At 44.1% G+C, this 24,272-nt stretch overlaps 1 protein-coding gene across 1 annotated transcript; it reads right to left on the bottom strand.

Annotated features, from left to right (window-relative positions):
- Positions 1 to 10,249: 10,249 nt before the first annotated feature.
- On the bottom strand, positions 10,250 to 17,833 carry LOC8043379 (Y+L amino acid transporter 2-like). Its single transcript, XM_029974653.2, has 6 exons — positions 17,662 to 17,833; positions 15,093 to 15,194; positions 13,459 to 13,719; positions 12,090 to 12,215; positions 11,893 to 11,989; positions 10,250 to 11,063 (listed from the first exon to the last, which is right to left on the bottom strand). The coding sequence occupies exons 1-6, from the start codon at positions 17,831 to 17,833 to the stop codon at positions 10,250 to 10,252; spliced, it is 1,572 nt and encodes a 523-aa protein (XP_029830513.2).
- Between the last annotated feature and the right edge of the window lie 6,439 nt (positions 17,834 to 24,272).

The raw sequence follows: 24,272 nt of genomic DNA on the forward strand, positions 1-24,272 counted from the left end.
TGTGAGACTCGGCGTATTGCTGGTAAGGAAGGAGTGTGCAGCATGTATGATAAAAAAGTTTGCACTGATCGCCCCTCTACTGTAGTGAAAGTCTCCCTCAGTCTCGGGCTCAAACCATTGTGCTTATATTTTTTTAAAATTTGCAATTAGCATCGGTGACAAGTTCTGTGAAGTGATGCAAGTGGTAATGAAAACCATTTGTCTTTCCCTGCCCATACAGGACACTCAAAGGACGCGTAAACCGACGCTTCATTTGAAGTGCCACAATCAATTTCCTTCCTTTTTTTTTCCATTTTTTTTCGGGGGGAAAGTTTTCTTTGCCAACGTTCGCTTTTGTCTTTCGCGGAGGCTTAGAGAATGCTCATCACGCAGTTCCGGACATCACACCCTCTGTTGGCTCTCCCGCTGCTCTTGAAGTCCTGAAAACAGGAAAGGGAAGGATACGAGCTGTGGCAGAACAGATGGACAAGCCCATGGCACACCATTGGCAGCTCCCGTCTGACGTGAAGTCTGACGAGCACACTGACGTCGCAGAAAGCAGAGGAGGCGAGGAGGAAAGCCGTTGTAATGTCCCGTTTACGTCGACGTTGACGACGACGTTAACGTTGGCGTCACGCGATGTCAAGACGACGTTAACGTGACGACGACGTCACACAACGTCGGGACGTCATTAATGTGACGTCACAGCGACGTTTGACGTTGCGTGGGGCGTCGACGTCTTCCTCGACGCGGCGCGACGTCACGACCGTGTTACAACTAGAGATGCCGCGAAGTTTTTGCGAACCTGAAGGTCGCAAAATTCAAACGTTGACATTACTAAAAAAAAAAAAAACGATTTTTGAATTTTCGAGTTTTCGGCGTTGAGAAATTCGTTTGCTTTCGAACTCCCGATTTTCGCGCTATGAAATTCGACATTTTCTAACTTATTGCGCTAAGAAATTCGATGGTTTTCGAACTTCTGAGCGAAAGCTCGGCAATGTAATATAAATAACACAAGATGTCATTGTGTGAAGTGGATCGGAGCGTGGAGTGAAAGCTTGCGGTGGGAACCTCTAGGGTTCGATTCCCGCCACCCCGCCCGTTTCGATCTAGATGAGTTTCGTACGGGCACGCTTTCGTGTTATTACTTACTGCGTGATGCACGTTAAAAACCCCAGGTTGGCGGTTGTACTGCACTGGCTAAATTACTCACCTACAGCTAAGAGACCGATTACCCGTTGAGGCGTATCTCCATCAAGGCTGTATAAACATACAGAGCAAACCAACTTTTTTTTTTTTTTTTTTGTGAAGTGGAGTTGAAATTACATTTAGAGTCTTAACGTCAGCTCATTGTGCTATAAACGACGCGCTTGTAAAGCGCTGAATGATCAGCGACGCGCACAACTCTGTAGGTTACCCCGAGGTAAGTGGTAGGCCAACAGATTGAAATTCAGCCGGGGTGCTTCGCTGGGAGCGTCCTTCATAGCATTAGTTGTTTTTGAACGCAAGTCCTTCGATTTCCTCGCGTCAAGGAAAGGCGCGCGCGCGGATAGCGACGCCGATGTGCTGCAGTGAACGCTGAATCATCGCTTACTTCATTATCATTAGTAACTTGCTGCATTCTAGAGCAGCCACTATCTCCATTCGTCGAAGAAGAAAAGTTCCAGGCATCGGCCCTATGGTTAGCCTGATAAGAACCGGTCACGACCTGATTATCTGTATTAGGCCGGGTGGTCCCCTAATTGTTGCATTCTCCTCATCCTGACTTGTGTTCAGTGTTTTCTCCATTCCACGGGTCATCCTGCCGAAACTAAACGCCCAGAGCAACTACACATTATCGGGAAGCCAGGATTTCCTTTATGTGAATGCGTTGACTTGCATATTTAGTCGTCTTATGCCAGCATTGCATTTAGGCGACGTTTGATAGGACTGCTGCTGTAGTTTGCAAATAAGTAGGAAGTACGTTCAGTTGACCACCCCAGGGTTTTTCGATGAACCGTTTAGCCATTTCAACGCTTGTTTCATAAGTTATGACAAATGACGAGTATTACAGGTAGTGCCGTCAGCACCACATCACTGAGAAGGAAGGAGTATATTAACAAACAAAATGTGAGGACGCAAGTTAGCTGGTGCAAGTTTAGAGAGCCTCAAGTAAAAGCCCGTTCACACTCTTGCAACCGAGTACGACCGAGAGAGACCAGACCGGTTTTTAAGCCTCTTGCGACTTCTTAGGGCCGGATGCGCTACAGCGGAGCTGGCCCTAAGAGATCGCAACAGGCTTAAAAACCGGTCTCTCTACTCGGTCGCAAGAGTGTGAACGGGCCTTAAGAGAGTGTTCAACTGCTCACCCGGGGTTACGTGTTTATGGAAACTTTTTCTGCGGGTCTATGGGGCTACGGGTGGTTTTTAAACGTAACTCCGGTTATAAACAGCCCTGGAGAATAAAATAACACTTTAGACACCATTTTTGTTCTAATAGGGTAAGAATTTTTTTTAAACGCGGAAAAGAGTATAATCCGCCATCTCTAACGCCGCCATTAAATTGCAAGCACCCTGCATGGTTTGAGTTGAACACATTCTTACTTGAGGCTCTCCATGTAAGTTCATAATAGGGAGTTGTAGTAAGTCGTTTTTCTCCTCCGCTACGGTATCCCCGAAGAAAACGCCACAGCTGCGCATGCGTGCCGCCAGCCTTGTCTCCATAGTTCAAGGTCTTCTGGCGGATTACGGAGCGCTATCCGGGTGCTTAGTGGGCTGCGGGAACGCTCTACTACAATTCCCTAACAGCCTCGGGTAATTCTACAATTACGAAGGCGTATAATATTCACGACATAATTAATGGGCAACGTTTTTAGTAAAATTTGTAGCACATTTTGCGATTTTTTAGATGAATTCATGAAAACTTAGTTTGAAACTGCGGAATTCGTTTTCCATCATAAAACGATCTTTCAACTTTTTGCTTCTTAGCTTCCCTCCTTAAAAAAAAAAAAAGGGGGGGGGGGGGGTGCAATGATTTTCGGACTTCGGTCAAACATTTGTGGAAGTTGCCCTCTGACAATTCTAAAGTAAAGAACAGAAAACTGATTTCGTCTGCGTGTCCTAAATGTTGTGTAAAAAAGAAAAAAAAAAAAAGAAAGGTAGATATTGGCATTTTTGACACCCCTCAACTCACTCCCAGTCTTCAGGGTCACACTACTTTACTATTATCACAGTACTTACCATTTTTACGATTTATCCCACTAAACCCATTGTGTATTCGCTTTTTGTCAAATAGCTACCTTCCGGTCTGAAACACAGCATTAAACACGGCGACGAGCTTTGTTTGCGGGCGGGCACTTGCTTGTTCCAGCGAGTTCAGCAACAACGTCATTCGCCGTCGGTTTGACGATATTTACTTTCGAGAAAACATCGAAAGCAACATTAACACGTTCAACGATTTCCCCTAAGTAACAGTGCGTATAATTTTTGTTTTAATTTCCAAACTTTTTTTTTTTGTATTGATCGTCAACAAAGTGTTATATTTGTTATATTTGCTTTCACATTACTATGTTAGTGAACGCATCGAACAGACCAACAAGCATGGAGGTTCCCGGACGACGAAAAGAGGGAACCCGTGAGGATACAAAGCATTGTAATAGATCATGTAGGAAAATAGAAATGTCTGGCTCAATGAGGGAGAATATATCTAGAGGAATATGAGGAGAATATGATTAGAAAAGGGAAAATAAATTATTATGAAGCTCAAGGCACTAGGAACTATAATAGATATGAAGTTGTCAGAGGTATATGGAAAGGAGTGATGGTACCGGGACTGTCTTCAGGCAATGCAGTACTGTGCATGAAATCAGAGGTTCAATCAGGTTTGGAAATTCGACAAAGAAGCGTAGGCAGATTGGCACTGGGAGCACATAGAAAATCACCAAATGAGGGAGTACAGGGGGACATGGGATGGTCGTCATTTGAGAGCAGGGAGGCAATTAGTAAGTTGAAATTTGAACAAAGGTTGACTAAAATGGATGATACGCGGTGGGCACGGAACGTATTCAAGTATTTATACGTGAAAAGTTTAAGCACAAAATGGACCAACCGAACCCGGAAGCTTACACTTAAATACCTCCACACTAGTGATGGGGCTGTGGAGACTACTCCAATGGAAAAAGGGAGTGAAAGAGGCAGAGAGGAAAATGTTGGAGGGAAGAATGCAGGGGAAACAGCTCTAACAGTGTACAGGTCACGAAAGCAGGACAAAAGAAAGGCAAATATGTTTGACAATTCACTAGAAAGTTCTTTGCTGTTCGAGGCAAGAACGGGAGTTTTGAGGACGAGGACGTATAGGGCTAAATTTCAGGAGACAGACGCATTATGTGACGCCTGCCATAATGATAGTGAGACACTAGAGCACTTGTTCTTGAAGTGCACGGGGCTTCGCCCTGCCCTCCCTGACGGGGTAACGGATTTGGCCGGGGCCTTGAGTTTTACTGGCGACGATAGAAGGACGAAAGAGAAAAGGATTACAGTGAGAAAGAGGCGATTAGAAGATTGGTGGAAATTATCTAGGGAGAAATGAATGATGGACAACTAACTAGCACAGCTGGGACTCCCTCCCGCGTGGCCACGGCCCAAAGTCTCAACCATGGATCTCCCAGTTGGGTCCGGTGCTGGGGTAACGCCAAAAAGGTTTGACCAGAGGAAAATTGGCGACTCCCTCGCCGGGGGAAAGAGGCGGGGGGTGATGTTTTTAGGCTTTTTTCCCGATACCCCGAAGGTCATCCTGGCGATATCCCACACTTTAGAAGGAGAAAATTGGCCTTAGAAGAGCAGGAGGAATAATATATTTTTTTTTGTGTTTTTAGACTTGCGCTAAGTGGCGCAAGCTACCGCCCGTTACAAAGCGTATAGCCATTAAAATCCATCCATTGATTTAATTGTTTCGATGAAGAGAATGCAGGACCATAGTGTTAAACCTAAAATCCGCTCCATCACATAAAAAAAAAGCCTTTGAAACCTTCGTTTTATATAAACTCGAATATGCGGCGTCAGCCTGGGACCCTCATCAAATCTATATTATTAACATCCTCGAAGTAGCGTAAAACTGAGCAGCAAGATTTATCTTCTCCGATTATAACCGTACTTTCAGTGTATTCGTGCTTTCAAAACCCAAATGAACCTCTCGCTAACAAAAAAATCGCCATACAATTGCACGTCTTTCAGCTTTTCACAGAATCTACCATCATTATTACAGGCTTCGCGATAGCCCACTACGTACTTCCCACAGATAATCTTCCCGAGTGAACATTTCTAGAAACATCGCCCGCTTAAATGGCAGCAGAAACGTATTTCACCGCTCCTTCCCCCAGACAATCGTTGACTGAGACAGCCTGCCCAGTTCTATTGTATCAATTAAAAATCATGACATTTTAAAAATTAATAGAGCTACGCATTTTTAAATAAACGGATGTAGTTTTACAAGACCGTATATTGATGTATATTTGTATTTTTTTTTAATATTCTTGCTGGTCTCTTTTTGCATACATACAAATTTCTTATTTTTGTCTGTTGCACTATTCCGAACTTGTTTGATCACGTTTCTTTTATAGTTAAAATAACGAAGCATAGTCTACAGATATTAAGGTTTTTACTTTTTATTGAGGACATACCGCGCAAAAGACAAGTGCGGACATAAAGAACACAGCACAACGCTGCATTCCTACTGCATTTCTTCCTGTCCTCGTAGGCAGTTTTCTCCGCACGGGTATATTAAACAATTACCAAATCTCTGAAGCTTCCATCTTTTATATATAGTTTGTTCCATAGAATAATTGATAATTAATTATAACGATATGTCGGCTTCAAAATTCTCATTCTTTATATATTTTGGATGAAGGACCTCTTCGTGCAATTCTTAGCAGAGTACGTACTTCGATTCGGCAACTTTGCTCAAAAACTTGGGAGACGCTTAAGCTTCGCTTTAAAAGGCCCCTGAAAAAAATGTGCGTTTTTAGACAGTCTCTTTAAAAAATAAACAGTTTTCAAAGAGCGAATAAAAATTTAGAGCAACATTGTCGGTGAGGGATTTATTTGAAATTGTGCGTGCAAAGTCCATGATGTCATGGAATGGTCATTCGCTCTTTCGACATCAACGAGATGGTCTTTCGTTTTTTCCACCTCAACGTAGGGTGAACACCCGTCCCGCGACTCGCGGGACTGTCCCGTATTGAGGGATCGTGTCCCGCGTGTAATGATTGAAATAAGGGTTGGCTTGCGTCAGTTCTACTAGAAAATGTGTTGTTCTTAGCGCACGTTTTTGTGGACAACTAAATTGAATCTAGGTACGTAGGATATGCATTTCCCCATGACCCTAAGCAATATGTCAGCTGACTGTGTACGAATGCGAATGCTGAAGGAAGGGCCCAGCAAATTGTGTTCGGAGGGGCCGAATCCCTATCCTTCATGGTGCTTTGTGGAGTTCCTCAAGATAGCGTGCTGGGCCCAACATTATTCCTGATCTACATTGACGATATTGCAGAAGTCTTAAATTCCACACCAATCATGTATGTCGATGACCTGTTCCTTCTTTAGCCTATATGCTCTGACAGCTCCCACCAAGCCCTTCAGGACGACCTCTACCAGTGCTTTCGCTGGTCGGCCGAAAACAAACTACCCTTTAACTGCTCTAAACGTGTTGCAATGACATTCACTGTCTCTTCCAAAACTACAAGCCAAGCCTCAAGCTTAACTCTGGGTGGCTCACCACTAAAGCACGTGCCATCCACAACCCTCCTTGGTGTTGTCCTAGACAACCGTCTCAACTCCCCCCCCCCCCCCCCCCCCCCCCCTTTCAGGTCCACAGCGCCACATCAAAAGCAAGACGTATGCTGGGCTTTGTCACTCGAGTCACATGAGGGATAACACTCAACACCTTCCGCCACCTTTACACTGCGCTGGTGCTGCCCCACCTAGAGTATTGCTCTGCGGTGTGGTACCTTCAGCAAAAATATCTCCAAACCACACTACAAGGCGTGCAACGGCGTGCCGCCTACACTTACTATCGCCGCAGTGTTTCCCCGCCGTCAGTCCCACTCCCCTACAGAGAAGTACCCTCTAGTGACCTTCTAAAGACTGCTGCCTAAGGGAGCCTGCACCAGCGACAGCAAGTAGCATCTGCCCGGCTGTTCTGCAAGATCATGGGACCACATTTATAACAAGAACTTTACGATGCCCTCAGAGTGAACAGAACAGGTAGACTCCACCCCGTGATGTCCCGAACATTACGGTACAGGGAGCCCTGCCTGCTGAGGGCAACTACACTTTGGTGAGGACTCCCCCCAGTTTCCTCTGATCCCCAAGAGACGAAGGCAGTAGCTCAGACTGTCTTGCGTGACCCCTCTAACAGTGTTTGAAACTTTTCCTCCTCTACTTCTAGCTTATTTACCTACTTCTTTTTTTTTTCTTCACCTTTTTGTACAAATTCATTAATGTTGTAAGAGTGCACGGGTCGGTGTTTGTAAGCACACTAGTTGTTTTTTCCCCAGCATTTTGTACAAATATGCAGGGTGTTTTTTCATTCTTACAATTTTGTTTACAGAAAGCCATGAAAGCTACACTTATGCGGTTTGTGCGAGTGAGTTATACGCCCAGAGGGACATATGTGGGTGGCAAATGTTTGCGATAAGTCGGCTAATTAATTAAAATTTGTTAATTAACTTTTTAATTAGTGAAAATAGACATATGGTTCCAATTAGAAACTTGCAGATCGTTATCGAAAATCACTAAATTAGTCATTTTCAGAAAGATTTTCAGCGCGTGAGAAGCGCCGTAGTGCATTAAAGTTACCACTCGTGGAGCACGTACGAGGCTAGCGGTTTCGGTAAGGCGCCCGCGCGATTTTTCCGTCTCTTATCTAGCCCCAGCCTTGTACCTGCCCCACGAGTGGTAACTTCAGCCCACTGTTGCGCTTTTCACGCGCTCACGATCTTTCTAAAAATGACTGATTTAGGGGTTTTAGACGACGCTCAGCAAATTTCTAATTGGAACCATATATCTATCTTCACTAATTAAAAAGTTAATTAACGAACTTTAACTAATTAGCTGACTTTTTGCCAAGATTAGCCACCCCCCTAGTGCCCCCCTGGGCGTATAACTCACTCGCACAAACCGAATAAGTGTAGCTTTCATGGCTTTTTTTTTGTAAACAGATCTGCAAGAAAAAAAAACAGCAAGAAAAAAACTAAAAACACCCGGTATATATGTTGTAAGAGTGCGCGGGTCGGTGGTTGTGGGCACACTAGTTGCATGGGCGTCAGCCTTCGCCCAACACCAGCACGTCTGTACGTTTCTGCCTAAAAAGTGCAATAAATGCTATGAATATCAATATCAAGACCGATGCGATGAGTCAGTCCAGCGAGGGCGCGCTCAAGAGCAGACGACCGGACATACCACTTCCGCGGAAGACGAAAAAAAAAAAAAAAAAGAGTGCACTGTTTTGCAGTATTACGTTCTCTCTCCGCAAAAAATTAACATTTTTTCTCATATCCTCGTTTGCTCTTATACGATCTACAGAATAATACACATTTGGTAAGAGCAGCGTTTGCAATCTCCACGAAATGTCACTTTTTCATTTGTCACATATGTAGTTCTGGTTGCCGCAACCCCGCTTCTCCCATTCCGTGCGATGACCTCGGTGTTTTCGATCTTTGATTGTTTTTTAATGAGGAAATCGGCCACGGGATCGTCGTGATTTAAATATTTCTAGGATGCTTAGAGCCCGCACCACAATTAGGCGATCTCAGAGGCCTCCTGAGGGCCCTTTAAGGACGAAGTAACATTTTCAAGACACATTTGTTCTACATCTCGAAAGCTTCACTAGTTGAAACTTTGCATTTTGTCATTTTAAATCTTCTTACTCTACATATAAGATTCCGTATTTTCGGAGTTTATTTTTCACCAAATTCAAAAAGCGTTTCCGAAGTTGTATTTTTTTTTTTTTTAGTTTTTGTTTATTTTTATTTTTCTTACATTTCTAATTCTCCGATATTTGGAGCTTAATTTTGCAGCGTTTTAGAGCGCAGCTCTTAGGCGCCCGTTTCCGGCTTGAGCGGCGTCGGCGTCGCCGTCGGCGTAACCGCGCGGTGCATTATGGGTAAATTTCCCTGCTAAATTTAGCGGAAAAATTTCCCCGCTAAATCTAGGGGAAAAATTTCCCCGCTAAATCTAGCGGAAAAATTTCCCCGCTAAATCTAGCGGAAAATTTCTCTGGGGGGTCACGCGACCCCCCCAGATCACGTGACCCCCCCCCCCCCCCCCCCTCAGTACCCTTCCCTACTCCTCCTCAAGAGCTGCGCTCTAATTCGGCGTTACAGGGAGTTGTAAACGGCTTTCACTTTTTTATATAAAAAAAGATCTGGGTGTAAACGTGAGATAGCTTCAAAAGAACGAGCTTGTATCAAATAATATGTGTTCAACTGGATTTGGCGTTGGCAATACTAACTTGTCCCACGACAAAAGTTCCAAACAATTGTTTCTTTAATAAACGTCGAAACCTTAAAATCTATAAACCCAAGGAGGTAGTCGCTAGGAAGCTTGTATTCATCCCATTCTATCCATCAACCTACCCCGCGGCTGCCGGGGGTAGTCTGGTAAAAGGTGTACTATAGAGACGGCAACTGCTCGCCTTTCTTTCCCTTCTATGAAATCTATGGTTCCAAGTTTTCGCTGTTAATAAAACACAACCCCCTGCTTCCTCTCAGAGCACTTCGGCCTAAACTGAAACAGTGGCTTTTTGTCGTGACCCGAAAGGTCTGTTGTCCTGATGAACCTTGACAAGATAAGAGGTAAGATTCCTTTTAACAATGGTCCAAGATTTGAAAGAAAACTGGGCTGACATTTTCTCAAGACCATTGGCCCTATGCACCGTCCAAACTTAATTGTAAAATACCGTCTTTTTTTTTTTTTTTTCATTGGTAGATCAAGTTTCGGAGTTTATCAAATAAATCTGAATTGACGAACATTTTACCGGTGGGTGTTTTGAGTTTTTCAGATTTATTCGAAAACACGGAACTCTACTCATATTCTACGAAAAGTCCTTTTCGCTTTCCCAGAGCCATGAGCCTTTCGCTATCCTACTTACCGGAGGAGGACAATCACTTTAAAATGATTGCATAAAAAAAAAAAAATGAAGCGACAACCCAAATTGCTATTCCAAGAATGGGAACAAACAAAACGGGGTGTTATTTGATCTGTAAATAAATGTGCAGTGGATACAGGTTATCCTCTACGACGAGGCTAACCGTTTATTCGCGCGACCTCCGGACTTTTGATTCGCCGGGACGTCGAGGTCGCTGAAACAAGGTGCGCACGCCAGCAACTTCTGAACAAAGCACGTGACGACCCGAGCTCCCGGCAAGGACAACTCAAAATGTACGAACAGCGCGTAATAAACCGCTCCGGAGAGAACCACAGCAATCATCACGCCGTACTGCATGTGCTGCACCGATCGCGCTAGGGGGCTGACCGACATCAACACGAGGAAAACCAGCCACAACACCGGAAACACTGTGGGTACCCTATAAGGCCTCAGAGCGTCTCTCATGGTAAACCGTAGCACGAAGAACGAGCAAACCAGGAGGACGTTGATACTGGAGTACAGGAACACCATGTTGGGGAGGAGGCGTTCAACGGAACCCGTGGAGGCGTACACTTGGGCCAGAAAGCTACGCAGCAGCAACGATGTCAGCGGAACGGACGAGTTGACGTTGATGGAACCAAAGATGGAGGGAAGATGGCCGCGTCTGGCTACGGCGAGGATGACCCTTGTGTTGCTGAAGAATCCGGCGCACAGGGCTCCGAACGTGCTGATGGTCACGGCAAGGGCAACAAGGACGGCTCCCGCCATGCCCCAGGTGGCGAAGGCGAAGGACACGGCGATGGCTTCGGAGCCGGCGACGGTGACGGGTCCGAGGACCGCGAAGTAGGCCACGTTGACCAGGAGGCTGAGAACTGTCACGATGGAGAGGCCGGCGACCAGTGCCAGTGGTATGCTTCGCCGCGGATCCTTCATTTCGCCGCCAATATTGACAATAGACTGCCTGCGGGCACAAATACCGGAGGTGTGAGATGCTTCGAGAACAAGGGAAAAGGCGGACGCTTCTTCCTTTGTTTCGGGTGAAACAAGGGAACAAGGGAACATTTTTCAGGTGAAATTAACGTAAGATTACAAACGAGACAGAAAAAAAAAACTCTCCTTGTGGTTTGCTTTTTTCTTTGCCTTTCTAGACTCCGTGTGCCGTTTGTGAATCATAATTTCTGTGCCAAAACTGCCAGACATACCGTATCCTTCACGTCAAAATCCTTGTGCTTCATTTAAATTAATCCCGACAATAGTTAAGAGCTCAGATTTCAAGCTGGCAGCTCTGGAAGAAGCCAACACTGCGTGGTAGCCTGTCCGAGCTTATATATGTAGGAGGCTTGGGTAGTCCTGTCTGTTTAGAAATTTTGAAGGCCGTGGGCCGAGTTAGCGAAAATCATAAATATTACTTAGTTCACCTCTATTACAAAGGTCCATGCATGCTTTAGATTAGACGAAGCAAGGAGCTCGGGCTCGTCGACTTCCCTATGCGTTGCTCTCGCTGGGTGCAGACTTTGAATGCGATCGAGACCTCAACTAAAAGTGATTCGTTAAGATTTTCATAAAAAATTCAAATAAAAAACAATTGAAAATTTATATGAATGTTCTCAATAAACACGCGAAAACAATATATAAGATCATACCATAACTTTTTACGATATGTATGATTTATATATGCTCTGCTATGTTTAAACTGGTCAAATAATATAAACACATTTCTCTTTTCATTAGGGAAGACTTTGCACTGTCTCGCTTATTTTTGTTGTACATACTCACAAAAAGTTACATACCACCCGGCGTATGATGTGTTGCATGCGTAAAACGCCACCACCATCTTTTCATACGTCGTGTCAGGGGTGAACATCGGAGCATCATTGAGGTGACTCGCTGGAGTAAGAAAGGTGAAGGTCGTTTGACGATCGTTTTGGTCGTTCGACGATGAAGCGTGGGCGAAATTATGAGCATAAAGCGCAACGAACGAGCTTACCACTGGAAGCGACGATAGCTCCGGTGACTATGATTGTGACTAAGATTAGACATTTGACGGTGGACAGCACTCCTTGAACCCTCGAGGACACCTTCACCGAAAAAGAGTTGATAGCAGTTGCCATACCTGTGGAACACAGTTAGGGTTTTACGATTGGTTAAGCAACAACATCTTTCGGAAAGCAAATGTCTACGAGCAATTTTTAATAAAGCGCTTTCAGTTAACACCGGATACATTTTAGCTGTATGTTGTAATTACAAACGTATTTCAATTTTATCCAAATTGAAACTGTGTACTTTACGTGACGGAAGGTCTCTTCGGGACGTTAAATATTTGCATATGTTCATTCTCGGCTCAGTAGACAGTTCGACAATCATCGGTTTATTAACCTTCTCATCCCTGTGAACAGAAATGCAATAGTCACTGAGATCTTAACCCATCACGAAGCTTCTTGCTTTGTGATTGGTTCCTTGGCGTTCTTATTGGATAATGCTGCCATCTCATTGGCTGCCATGCGATAATGAGATGTTCAACCACGCCCTGCCTTTCTCAAAGGCAGACGGACAACCAGAAAGATGGAAACTCCTATCCAGTCGAGAAAGAGAGAGAGCGTCCTCCTTTCTGCGGGCAGTAGCTCGGAGACCCGTTCCTGTGGGGAGAGGGGGAGGGAAGGGGGCGAGAGGGAATGAGGAGAAGAAAACTGGGAATCGGGTTTCTGCCCGGCGGAAGACGTTTCTGTAGGCCGGCCTCTAAGCTGTGGGTGGCTATAAAAGCGCCATTGTGTTTTTACCCAGAACATTATCGAGACTTGTCACCGGTTTGGCAAATCTAATATATTTTTTCACACGCACATTACAAACATCAATATTCTTTTCCCCGCAGATCTGTGTCTTTAGAAACCAGACTTTATGCATGGACTTAATTGATTTGTATGCAGGTCTCTAAGCTGTTGGTTAGCACGAGAAAAATAAACATGGGTCGATTGATTGATTGATGAATCGATTGACTGTCTGATTGGTTGGCTGGATGAGTCGATTGATCGATTAGCGCAGGGGTGGTTCTCAAATGGCGGTCCGCGAAGGAATTCGGGGGGTCCTTGAGGCCTTGCCTCATCAGTCAAACCCAGCAGTAAAAGTTGTATTTTCTTCAGATTGAGAAGAAATGTTCCAATTTTCGGGTGAGTTTCTTCGTGTGTATGTAAATGAGAGAAGTCTACTTCACACTAGCTCTTAGTTATATCCCCTTATTAAATAATTATCATAATTAACCTATACATTTCCCTTCCTCTCACCCATCAATACCGCCGACTCATACGGGGTCCGTGAAACATCAGTGGTTGAGAACCACTGGATTAGCGGTTGGAGCTTACACGTGAAAATGAGCGTCACAATCAGCCGCAGGACGTACGGAGCGCTGCACGTTGGGTACAGAATGCCAACCACATAGCTGGATATAGTCAGTGCGTGGAGCGTGGCGGTCATCGGGTCAGCGAGCATCACGTAGCTCCAGGCGTACATAAAGCGGATGAACTCTCCAGGCTTTCCCAGCGATTTGCTTGCCTCCGCAACGCAGGAATAGGCGCCGCCAGACACCGGAAGCATCGCGCCCAGTTCAGCGTAGCAGAGCCCTCCTGCACAACGCAAAATATCGCTGACGTTATACCTGCAGTGGTCCCTGTCTACACTACTGTCATCATCACAATACTTGATCACGGTTGCATGCGAAACGACGTGGTGTCTCTGGAATTCCGACAAATTTGATTGAATGGGGTTTTTAGATGTGGAAAAACAGCTGTAATGTAGAGGTGCGCGAGAAGTGTTTTGAATCGAATAGGAGCTACTTCATTCGTAGCTTTTGCACTGCTAAAGAAAGCCATGAGTCTCTTCATGGTGTTGAAGCTAAGCAGAGCGTAAGGTCGTCTGCTTCTTGCACAAAAGTGGTAATGATGTCAGAAAAAAAACTCTTATTGGTTGATTGAAAAAATAAATAGCGGATTATCCTCAAGGCATATTGGTTGATGTGACAAAAGCACGTGGGCTCATTTGGGGTTAGGGGGGGGGGGGGGGGGGTAAACAAACGCACGGGGGTGCGCACAAGGAGCACATGATGCCAAAAGAGAGCTGTATCTGAGAGGCGCCGCCTCGCAACGGAGTAGATATGCCGAAGGTTCACTCTCAGTTCTGGCAAACGAGGTGAGATGGCGCAGCATGACAGTCACCTCAGCAATCTTACACTTCATAAACTAGTAAAGTACAAAATTGCCACGCTGTTTCACAAGATAGTGACCACGAACAACCCATTTTCTATAACTATACTTCTTAAAGGTTTCCGTCAAACTAGAGCAAATTTGTATGGACACTTTAACCTTCGACAATGCCACAACGTTTACGGGGAAAGGCTAATTTAATTCTGTGGGACTAAGATCTGGAACGCCTTATCGAACGACTTTCGAAATTCGCATACTTTTAACAAAACACTGAAGCTATCTCCTCTTGTCTACTTAGATCATCTTTCATCCTCATCATCGTTTCTTTGATATTGGCAACCTATATTATCTTCTAATATTGTAGAAACAATATTATGAGTATTTTTGCTACTTTCTAATGACATATGCCTGTCGCTCTGTGTTCTTATGATATTTTGTTAATGAGCTCGAACTATACCTAGCGGCTATCGGTTCATATGCTTTTTCCAATACTTTGTATACGTTTTTCGGTCAATAAAATTGAATTGAATTGAATTGAATTGAGTTCGAGAAACCGTCCTTATTCGCTCACACGCTTTCAAAGGCCACGGGGCGCACAACCGCGCGTGGCGCTTGACCACGCCTGCGCGGAACCCCTAACCGACAGTGCCCCGCCGGGATATGCGCGAAGTCCGAGTGGAATTTCGTCCGGCCCTTCCTGGCCTTGCACCCTTGTTCCGACCCCTCTCTCTTCTTGCACCGTGGCTTGTATGTTAACGTTGCAGACAATTCAGAGAAAGTGCCTCTCATAAACTTACCAACCATGGCGAAGCATCCCGATATGCCCCATACCACAAGCGCCACGCCAACTGAACCAGCGTTTCTGTAGACGATACCGGGCGTTACGAATATCCCAGATCCTGCGAACACCACATTTCAGCAAAAGGGGATTAAATACACTTTGCAACAAGCAGTGTGCACCACCAATCCCTGCAGAAAAAAACAGTCCATCAAGAAGATTACTTGAATATTAGAACTCAATGATTCCCGGTTACAGATCTTTGTGACGTATTAGAAATCACTTGCAGAGACAAGCGGGGCTCATATATAGTCCGTGCCACACAAAGCCCGTGTCACACAAAGTCTGAGTGCAAGGGATGCGAAGATCTGATAGAGTCAATCAAGGAGCGCCATAAGTGCATCACAAACCGCGTCACAGGAGCAAGTTTAGGGAAGGGGGAAGCAACGCCTCCTCCCCACGAAACCTCCCGATGCCGACTTTTTTGTGAAAAAATTGGCTGCAGATATGCCTATTGTTGGTTGTCTATGAATTGCGATGGCATTGGTCATGTTTACCTCCTTTTTTGTTACCAGGCTATGGGCGACGTCAAGGATTGCATCTGAAACGACGCCGAGGACGACGTCCTTGAGGATGACGTTAAGAGAGACGTCTAGGACGACCTCAAGGTGAACCTCTAGGGCGGACTGAAGGGCGACCTGCTAAGACAATCTCTAGGACGACATCAAGGATGATGTCGAGGGCGACGTATTAGAGAACAACGTCAAAGATGGCGTCTAGGACAACCTCTAGAATGACCTTTAGGGCGATCTCAGGGACGACCTCAAGGACGACGTCAGGACCTCAAGGATAATCTCTCGGACGACGTCGAGGCCGACGTCAAGGTCGCCAGGTCCTTCGAAGAGGGTGTGAATGTGAAGGAGTGCGTACTGCCGCTCCGCATATGGAGGAAGAAAAGGGGTGCAAGCACAGTGGTCTGAAATGGTCCACTGAGCATACCTACTGCGCACTAGGCGGCTCGAAATCTCCACAAAATCGGGGAGAGGGGAGTGGGTTGCTAAAGAATGATTAAAAACAAAAAACAACGACAACGATAAACGTCGCCTGTGCTTGAGCTTGGTGTGAAACGGAGTAGAGACAAAAATCATTCAGGTAGCCCCATTTCTTAGTCATTCCACTCAGCTGAACCACATCTAAACTGCATGGTCTCTTTGAGCTATAGCAGCAGAAAAGAAACGGGCCTGAAGTAGACGTAGTTACTCAGACGTAAGCTGACCTTAACATTCACGATATGCATATGCCAGCAGGTATACGCGGTTTCGAATACCTTTTCGCACCTTGTCTGAAATGGTAAATCTCCATCCAAACGAAGTTATTGCTTTTTGTCGGCGACAATTATAAAAACATTTTGTTATAATTATCTGGATCTCGTACGTTGGATTGTTGGCTTTGATTATTGACTTTGTCCAAGACACCCAAACAAAGAGAACAAATTCGAATGCGCATCTTGTTATGGTAGAAAAAGAGTTATTAATTGGGATATTATTGACTAACATGTCAAAATATGGGACACGTTCAAAATTTGTTGATTTTATTAGAATGAAACACGACAAACAGATTACTCCTTATCGCCATAGCACATATATTTTTAAACACTTACTTTGTAAGATTAATTAATGCACCTGACCGTCGATTAATGCTGCAAATAGTATAAACGTGTCTGATTTAAAAAGAGGTGTATTTTAGTGTTGTTTAACTTTAACAAGCTTAACCACCTGCCTTGGCTTCCTGTCTTTAAACAAATTAATCAATAAATACATAAACAGATGAATAAATAACCAAGATTATTACACTGGGAAAATGCATAGATATGAGAACAAACCCGCCTAAGGACATTTTTTAATTTCTTTTCATTTCGATTTTTGGCCACAGCTAGTGTAGAAGATAATTATTTAGGTAACTTTGATCTAAATGGGCCTCTTAAAATAAATGTAGTTCTTTATTTAAATTTTGTTGGCTAGTAGCAATAATGAGGCTAGGCAACGGTTCGTTCAAGTATCAGTTTTAGATGACGCTCAATTTGATATTTGAATTAGGCGCAATAGGGATATTTGAAGATACTAAAAAGCGTTCGAATTGACTGTAAGGGGAAAAACAACAAAAGAAAACAACAAGACAATGTTCTTGTGAGATACAGAACTGTATTTTCGCTGAGTGTGTCCTGGCATCGAAAACACACTTGTGCCAAATGCTGAAAATTCAAAACGAAAGGATGGGACTAGGATGCGATTAAGAGTACTGTGTTTTCTGTGGTTCATTCTATGGTAATGTTATCAAAATACGCAGAATAACACACCGCGATATCAGAAATAATCTATTTTCCAGTTTTCCAGTCTTGGAAGCCTGGAAGCAGTCACTAAAATCTATCGAGTAGTGCCTAATCTGGTCGAAGTTTAAAATATCGTATTGGTATTATTATAAGTTTTTTAAATCAGCTAAGACATTGACACTAGAATGAATGAGTGAATGAATGAATGAATAAATGAATTAATTAATTATCTATTTAATTAATTCGGGAATTACGATACCTGCGGCAGCACCAACGAGAAGTGAAATAGTGCCGAGTAGCCCAACTTCTCTTCTCAGGAACGCCTTAGATCCCCTGAAGGTTGGAGTCTTCGGGTCAAAGCCATCAGGATCGCTTTCAAAACCAGATGTTGAGGACGAAGGTGCGGACTCATCACAATCAGGTGCTCTCATGTCCGGAAATGCCCTGAACTAGAGTCCTGCTATAAATTGTTGAGTCAAGATATAGCCTAATTATAACATGATTCCCGCAATATAGAGCTCACTCCAGATACGCAGACCGTTGTTCAGAGATAACCCCATGCTTGCAGTTATACAACAATCATGTATGAAACAGCGACGTAATTATTACTATTCTAAACATCATGCATCTTTAAAAAGGCACCACAAAAGTAAATCTCTTAGAGAAGAATCGAACCATTGTGAACTTTACGAGTCTCAATATGCGATCAAAAATAAAATATCTTTCAGAGAACCATCGAACTGTTGTGAACACTAGGCGCCCTCAACAGGTCATCACAACATTAAATTTCTTCTTCGGAAGCACCGTTCCTACAAAAATGTGCAAGCTACATTTCTCTATAGTTAAACGTGAGCGCGTTGGTTTTGATGACTTATTACAGAAAGAATAAAAAAAGGGGACATTGAGTCCCAGCATCCCTTTCTCCGCCATAGAGGCGCATGTTCTTCGTGTGAGCCCCGGTTTCACAACGCGCGGATCCTGGGCTCACATAGAGACCGCTACGGACGCGAGATAATTGAAGCATACGCCATGCAGCAGGCATCTCAAAACATTTCGTCTCCCTCGCTTGTCCTTTCCGAGAGGGAGGCGGCTTATTTGCGCCCCCAACTTGCGGCCTTGACGCGGGCCCGGGGGGCCCTTGCTCCCTGACAGTGCGGTGATGCGGCGCCGCTCTGTGTCTCGAGATGACCCCTCTTCTCCTTCCCCTCCTCCTAATCTTAACGGGCTAACAACTTCCCGACTTTCTCATGCCGACCCCCCCTTCTTGTCCCACTGGGCTAACAATTCCTCGCTCCTCCGCTGCCCCGATTCTCTCTCCCCCTCTCCCTCCCTTGTTTCGCTTTCTCTTTCCTTCCCCCCTTTTACTCCTTTCCCTCTTCCCTCTCCCTCCCTTCTGTCACTTGTCCTTTCCTTCCCCCCCTTTTTTTCTCTAGGTTCACCGATCTCGATGCCAACTTCTAATAAAGAACGCTACATGTTGTTGAAAGTCGAAAGATGTCCGTCCTTCTCCGTCCTTTCTGTTTATTCTTTCTGTAATAAGTCTACATTTCTCAATTACTTAAATATCTCCATAACCGCTCAGCAGGTCTGAAGTTGAGATTCGTTAAACAGTGGGTTTGAAAAGCTTAGAACTTTAGAAACAGCAGAGTAGCATAGGGCAAGTATACTGTTTCCACAGAAACAGCGCAGCTGTGTTTAAAAAGGTAGATTTTTTTTTTTGCATGCTGTTTAACAAGGCCATAAAAATATACACAAACAAAATAGTTTTCAGAAAAATGCAAAAATAACAGAAATTTCGCACCGGAAAAAACAACAGAATCTGTCTTTTGAAAACAAGCGACGCCTTCAATTTCGAGCGTAATCTGGCGCAAGGTGAGATGGCGAATATAGAAATTAAGCGTTGCATCTGGTTTGTCTCTATTCTATTGATCAAGTTAATATAATTTAAATACGTTCTGTTGGTGGTTGTCAGGGTTACGTTTGTGGCTAATGAACATCCTTTGGAGCACCAAGATGTTTAGCACAGTGACATGCGTTATTTTAATGAGTTCTTTATAGCTTAATCTATTTTACGAGAAACCCCTTTGATGTTAACATTCATTCATAATATTGTCACCCCAGAAGGAATATAGCCCCCTCGTGGAAGTGCGCCACCTGAATATTGAGCCAGCATCATTGGTATCTATCTTGAAAACAATGCATGTGTGCTACCGAAGTCTCTTGCAATCGTGTCGTAAAGTAATGTTTTGTAAACTTGAGGAGTATACGTTTTAAAACGTTGAAAGTTGTAAAGAGTCGGTTCTCAACAACGTTTTTTATTTCCTTCTTACACCAAATAATACGAGGTGCCTCTAAAAATACACATTGACTTTTTTTTTTTAAATTGGAAAAAATGAATTACGCAATGTCGAACACTCAGTTTCCGCCAAAATGTAGCTCTGGTGCATGAATTTTCAGAACGAACTCATATTTTGTTCAGAAATTACTATAAGTGATTTTCAAAACTTTTTAACGCTAAAATGATGGCCGACAGCGTCCAGGAATACTTGGGGCTGAATGTACTTCTTCCATTTCTTCGCTAAAAAACTAACCAAGGTTAAATCCTGTTTCATCTCGCCGCGCGTATAGATCATCAACATAAAGTCGGAATTCCTTATTGCATTACCTCAGCCTATTATAACTCTTTTATTCCAAGAACATCTTCAGAGTGGAATCGCCTTCCCGTGCAATTAGTAAACATACCGTCTTTTGACTCGTTTAAAAGTGCGGTGACTGCTTACTTATGTTAATATTTTTCTTTGTTTGTTTGCCTTGTTCTATAAATTTCCTAACTTGTTAACACATTTTTTTAAACATTTTTAGTGCGTAACAATATAGTGCCAAATTTGTCTTGTACCACTCCCCTCTGTAATGCCCCAGGGCTTTGAGGGTACTGATATAAATAAATAAATAAATGTCGCAAATAACCGAGAAAAATATTACTTTTCCCCTTTAATGTATCCGCGTTTTACCAAAACACCGACTTCTATGCGAAAACGAATGGAACAAATGGCGGTACTGGCACACGAACGTATTGGCAAAGTCCGCACCAAAAATGAAACGGGGTTTAGCGAAACCGGTCTATTTGCAACTACAATTACCTGCATTTAATCCCCTTTCCTCTGCTTCACATTCCGGCCGGTAGGCCGCGCAAGTTTTTGTTGCACACTCGAATAGGCACTATATTCTTTTCTCTTTTATGCGTCACGTTCTTTTTTTTCCTCTGTTGGCCGGCGTCGCCTTCTTCGGAGTTGCGAATATAGAGACCGCTCTATACTCTGTTTCACCTTATGATGTACCGCAGGAAAGGCTACAAGCGCGAGCTCCTTGCTCTGGGGCACATCTCGGCGGCACAAGCTCTCGTGCGTTTAGAGCAGCTCCCAACGCTATGAGCTCGCGCTTCTGGCCTTGTCTGCGGTGCAACATAAGGTGAAACGGAGTATAGCAAAGAGCTTCTGGTTGGTGCCACCTGGAACATCCGTGCGTATGGCGCGTGCATTGCTCGCTTTCCAAAGCGACAAACACGCGCGTGCTGGGCTGCGGAGAGTGCACGCTGGGCTGTAGATTTCTAATGCCCGACTCACATGGTGCGATTTTTGCTTGCAAATTCGCAGCTGCGTTGTCGGGCACTGCGGCTTGTGCTTCGCTTTTTATCAGTGCCGCACGAGCGACGTCGTAATTACAAAGTCGCAGGTAAAACCCAATACGGGTGTGCAGGTGACCGCCCCCCTTTTACGATGAATTAATTATCAGCAATCGCATCCATCACCCAACACATCGAGAATATCGCGTCATTATATCGACAAAACCTATCCAACAATGCTTACCTTTTGTGTAAGCAGTCCTTCACGTTCTCACAGTCCTGAAGCTTGACGCGTTCTATTCCGTGAAGAAAAACAAGCCAGGAAACCGATTTCTAATCAAAAGCCAGAAAAGAAAAAACGATATATACTAAAAGTTTCTCTCTGCATCACAGATTTGCAAAGGTAACGATGAACAGTCTACGCTAAGTTTCCATGGATTTTTGTTTAGTTATATTTCTGAAAAAAGCATAAAACATACATTGTAGCTGTCTTCTTACATGCTCGATTATTTGTTTTTCTTTTGTAAAGCAGGTGGCGACGGCATAGCCCATGTTGAACGCACATGAGCACACAGGCCGGAAATATCTGCAAATGTAAAAGAGAAAACATATAAACTATTTTTTTTTACGGGCTGGTGGTGATGCTAGTCCCGACCGACAGAAAAGCAGCTGGAACTGTCGGCATTGGGGCGACGCACTACATACATCTATACATACATGTGAGTCAAAGAGATCGCTGGGCCTTTGAAGGGTAGCTGAAACAGCCCGACAAAGAATCCTTCTTGTTGGTTTTGTGTTTATTCAGTGTGTTCCATTACTCAAAACAACAAACTCACGCACTACACCGTAAAGCCCGTGCCGCATTTGACTCAAAAACATTGTCTGCTATCGGAGATCAGTCAGCGCTAGCCTGCTCCACTGATCTCTGCCTCTGTCTGTCGGATGTTGCACCAATCAGAAACCTTTTCTTAGCAGATGCAATAGGTAGTGAATTTAGGCTATTTATTTCGTACTCCCTGAGGCTGAACTCCATGGAGCGAATTATGCGACGAATAACTGACGAACGCCGCCCGACGGCAAGTTCGCTTTGCGCGCGACATAGCAGCCACTGTGGTGATTCCACGCGCAGATCAGAAGCCGCCGGGCGAAATTCGCCGATTTTTCGCAGCATATTCGTCCCATGGAGTTCAGCCTTTACTTAAGTAAATTCATTCTTTGAAACTGATGCACAAAGTGCACAATCTTCGGCCACCTCTGTACAAAATCATAGCTCAATACGGTAAAGGAACACTGACAGGGTGTTTATGCTCCCCAAGGTTTTTATTTGTGCATGACATATGAGAGCCCAACTTCACAGAACACAATTTGCGGCTCGAAATTCGTTTTCTTTCTGCCAGAAACCGCCGATCGAGAACTGACGAGTTTGAGCGGTGTTGGTTAGAGTCACGCTCACTCTCTTCTCCGTGGTCACGTGCCGTTTTTTATGGTTTAGACACAACCACCAAATATAATCAAAGTCGTGGGTCATCCAATGCACACACTCAATGTTGAAAAAAATGATACCCATTTTTCTTTGTGGCTTTTAAAGTTTGGAATACATTTTAGCGCTCAAAAAACAGGGACAAAGAGGCGAGAAACAGACAGCACAGCTCGCCTCTTTGTCCCTGTTTTTTGAGCGCTAAAATGTATACCAAATTCCAAAACCAACTAGCCCAGCAATCGACTCGGCTTTTAAAGAACTGCAAATACATTGATTGAAAAAAAAAAAATAAAAGTTTCACAGCCATGTGATTTTCGGCAACCCTCTCCTCCTCGATATTTCTTCTTCTTCCTCAGTCCAGTTTAGGTTTCGGGCTCGAGCAGTTGTGCTTTTTTTATTTTTATTTTTGCTTAGTTAATTATAGAGGTGACGCGGTAGCAAAATATTGGTTGGGTAGGTCTTCTGAAACCATTAGAAAACGCTTGTAAAAAAGAAAAAAAAAAGGGTGTGTTAGTGTCTTTTTAGAAACCGATCTTTTCGGTCTATTCAAAGAACCGCCAAGCCTTTTGAAATACGCGGTATAATGGCGGTTCAACCACTTTGCGGCACTCTGTCACCAAATGTGATGGCGTCGTGTGGGCAAGAAATACCTCCCTACCAAGTTACCGTTCGAGAACACTGAATAGGCTATAGGTGTATATATGCCTTTAGAGCCTATCGGCACCCTATTCCCAGATTATCTTGTAGGCGCCGCCATTTTGGTGTTTAGTACAAAGCGCGAGCTACATTTGCGATAGTTACGATTTGAAACTTTCTGAGCATTAGGTATGGTGTGGGCAAGGGGAAAGAAATACATTTAGGTGATGACTGTCTGTCCGACACCGCGACCACGTTATGTTCGGCGCACCGAGCGCGCTTCACTCGCACGGGGATAGGTGGCGCCCAAGTATGAGGGGCTTGTGAATGGAGGCTTGTCTAGACCCTTCCAGCGGCAGTCTCGACCGAAGCAATTTACAGCGCGCGTCCATGGTTTTCAGAGGGTACGTCAGTGTTGCCCGACTGCGCTGGGCTCTGGAGTTTCTTGTCAGTGGGCTGTGGCAGGCATGCTGGCTGTTAGGAGTCGCTTGGTTCGCAAAATAGCGGCGGCCAGAGAGCTCTTTTTGCAAAGGTCTATAGAGGGCTTGTGAAGGAAATTATACATTCTTTACTCGGTTCCTGCGTACTGTGTGGTGAAATGATAGATTTAAGTTGGCGCATTGGCACTGACTGCCTTTTCCCCCGTGCGGTTGTTTTATTATTTTTTTTTTTTTTTACGAGAACATTCCGAGGATTACTCAACGTGACAAGAATACTCGCATAAATACAAAAGTTCCCGAAACAATACTGGGCTTTCAATAATTTAGAGTAATTTAAAATAATTACGTTCAACATAGCTGGGTCGTGCTCGCATGTTTTGTCCGACAGCACGTAAATTGTTTACACACGTTGCGTGGCCTTATAGGAGGTCGGGGGATTTTTTTCCACCCTGCTCCTGCCTTCTTATTGAAAAAATAAATTCTAATAATGTTAAATAGTGGGGCCTAAATGATTGTTTTCATGCGCAGAAAGGTATTAGCATTACAAATGGTTTATACATACGATGTCAACTTGTACTGTGGTACATACAAACCATGTGAGCAGAAAACATTATTATTTATGATGACACAGTGACTGAAATGATGACACAGTATGATGACATACTGACTAAAATGATGACACAGTGACTGAA

Source organism: Ixodes scapularis, unplaced genomic scaffold, assembly GCF_016920785.2.
Source record: "Ixodes scapularis isolate PalLabHiFi unplaced genomic scaffold, ASM1692078v2 PGA_scaffold8__174_contigs__length_109621045, whole genome shotgun sequence".
In the NCBI taxonomy this organism is placed as follows: Eukaryota; Metazoa; Arthropoda; class Arachnida; order Ixodida; family Ixodidae; genus Ixodes; species Ixodes scapularis.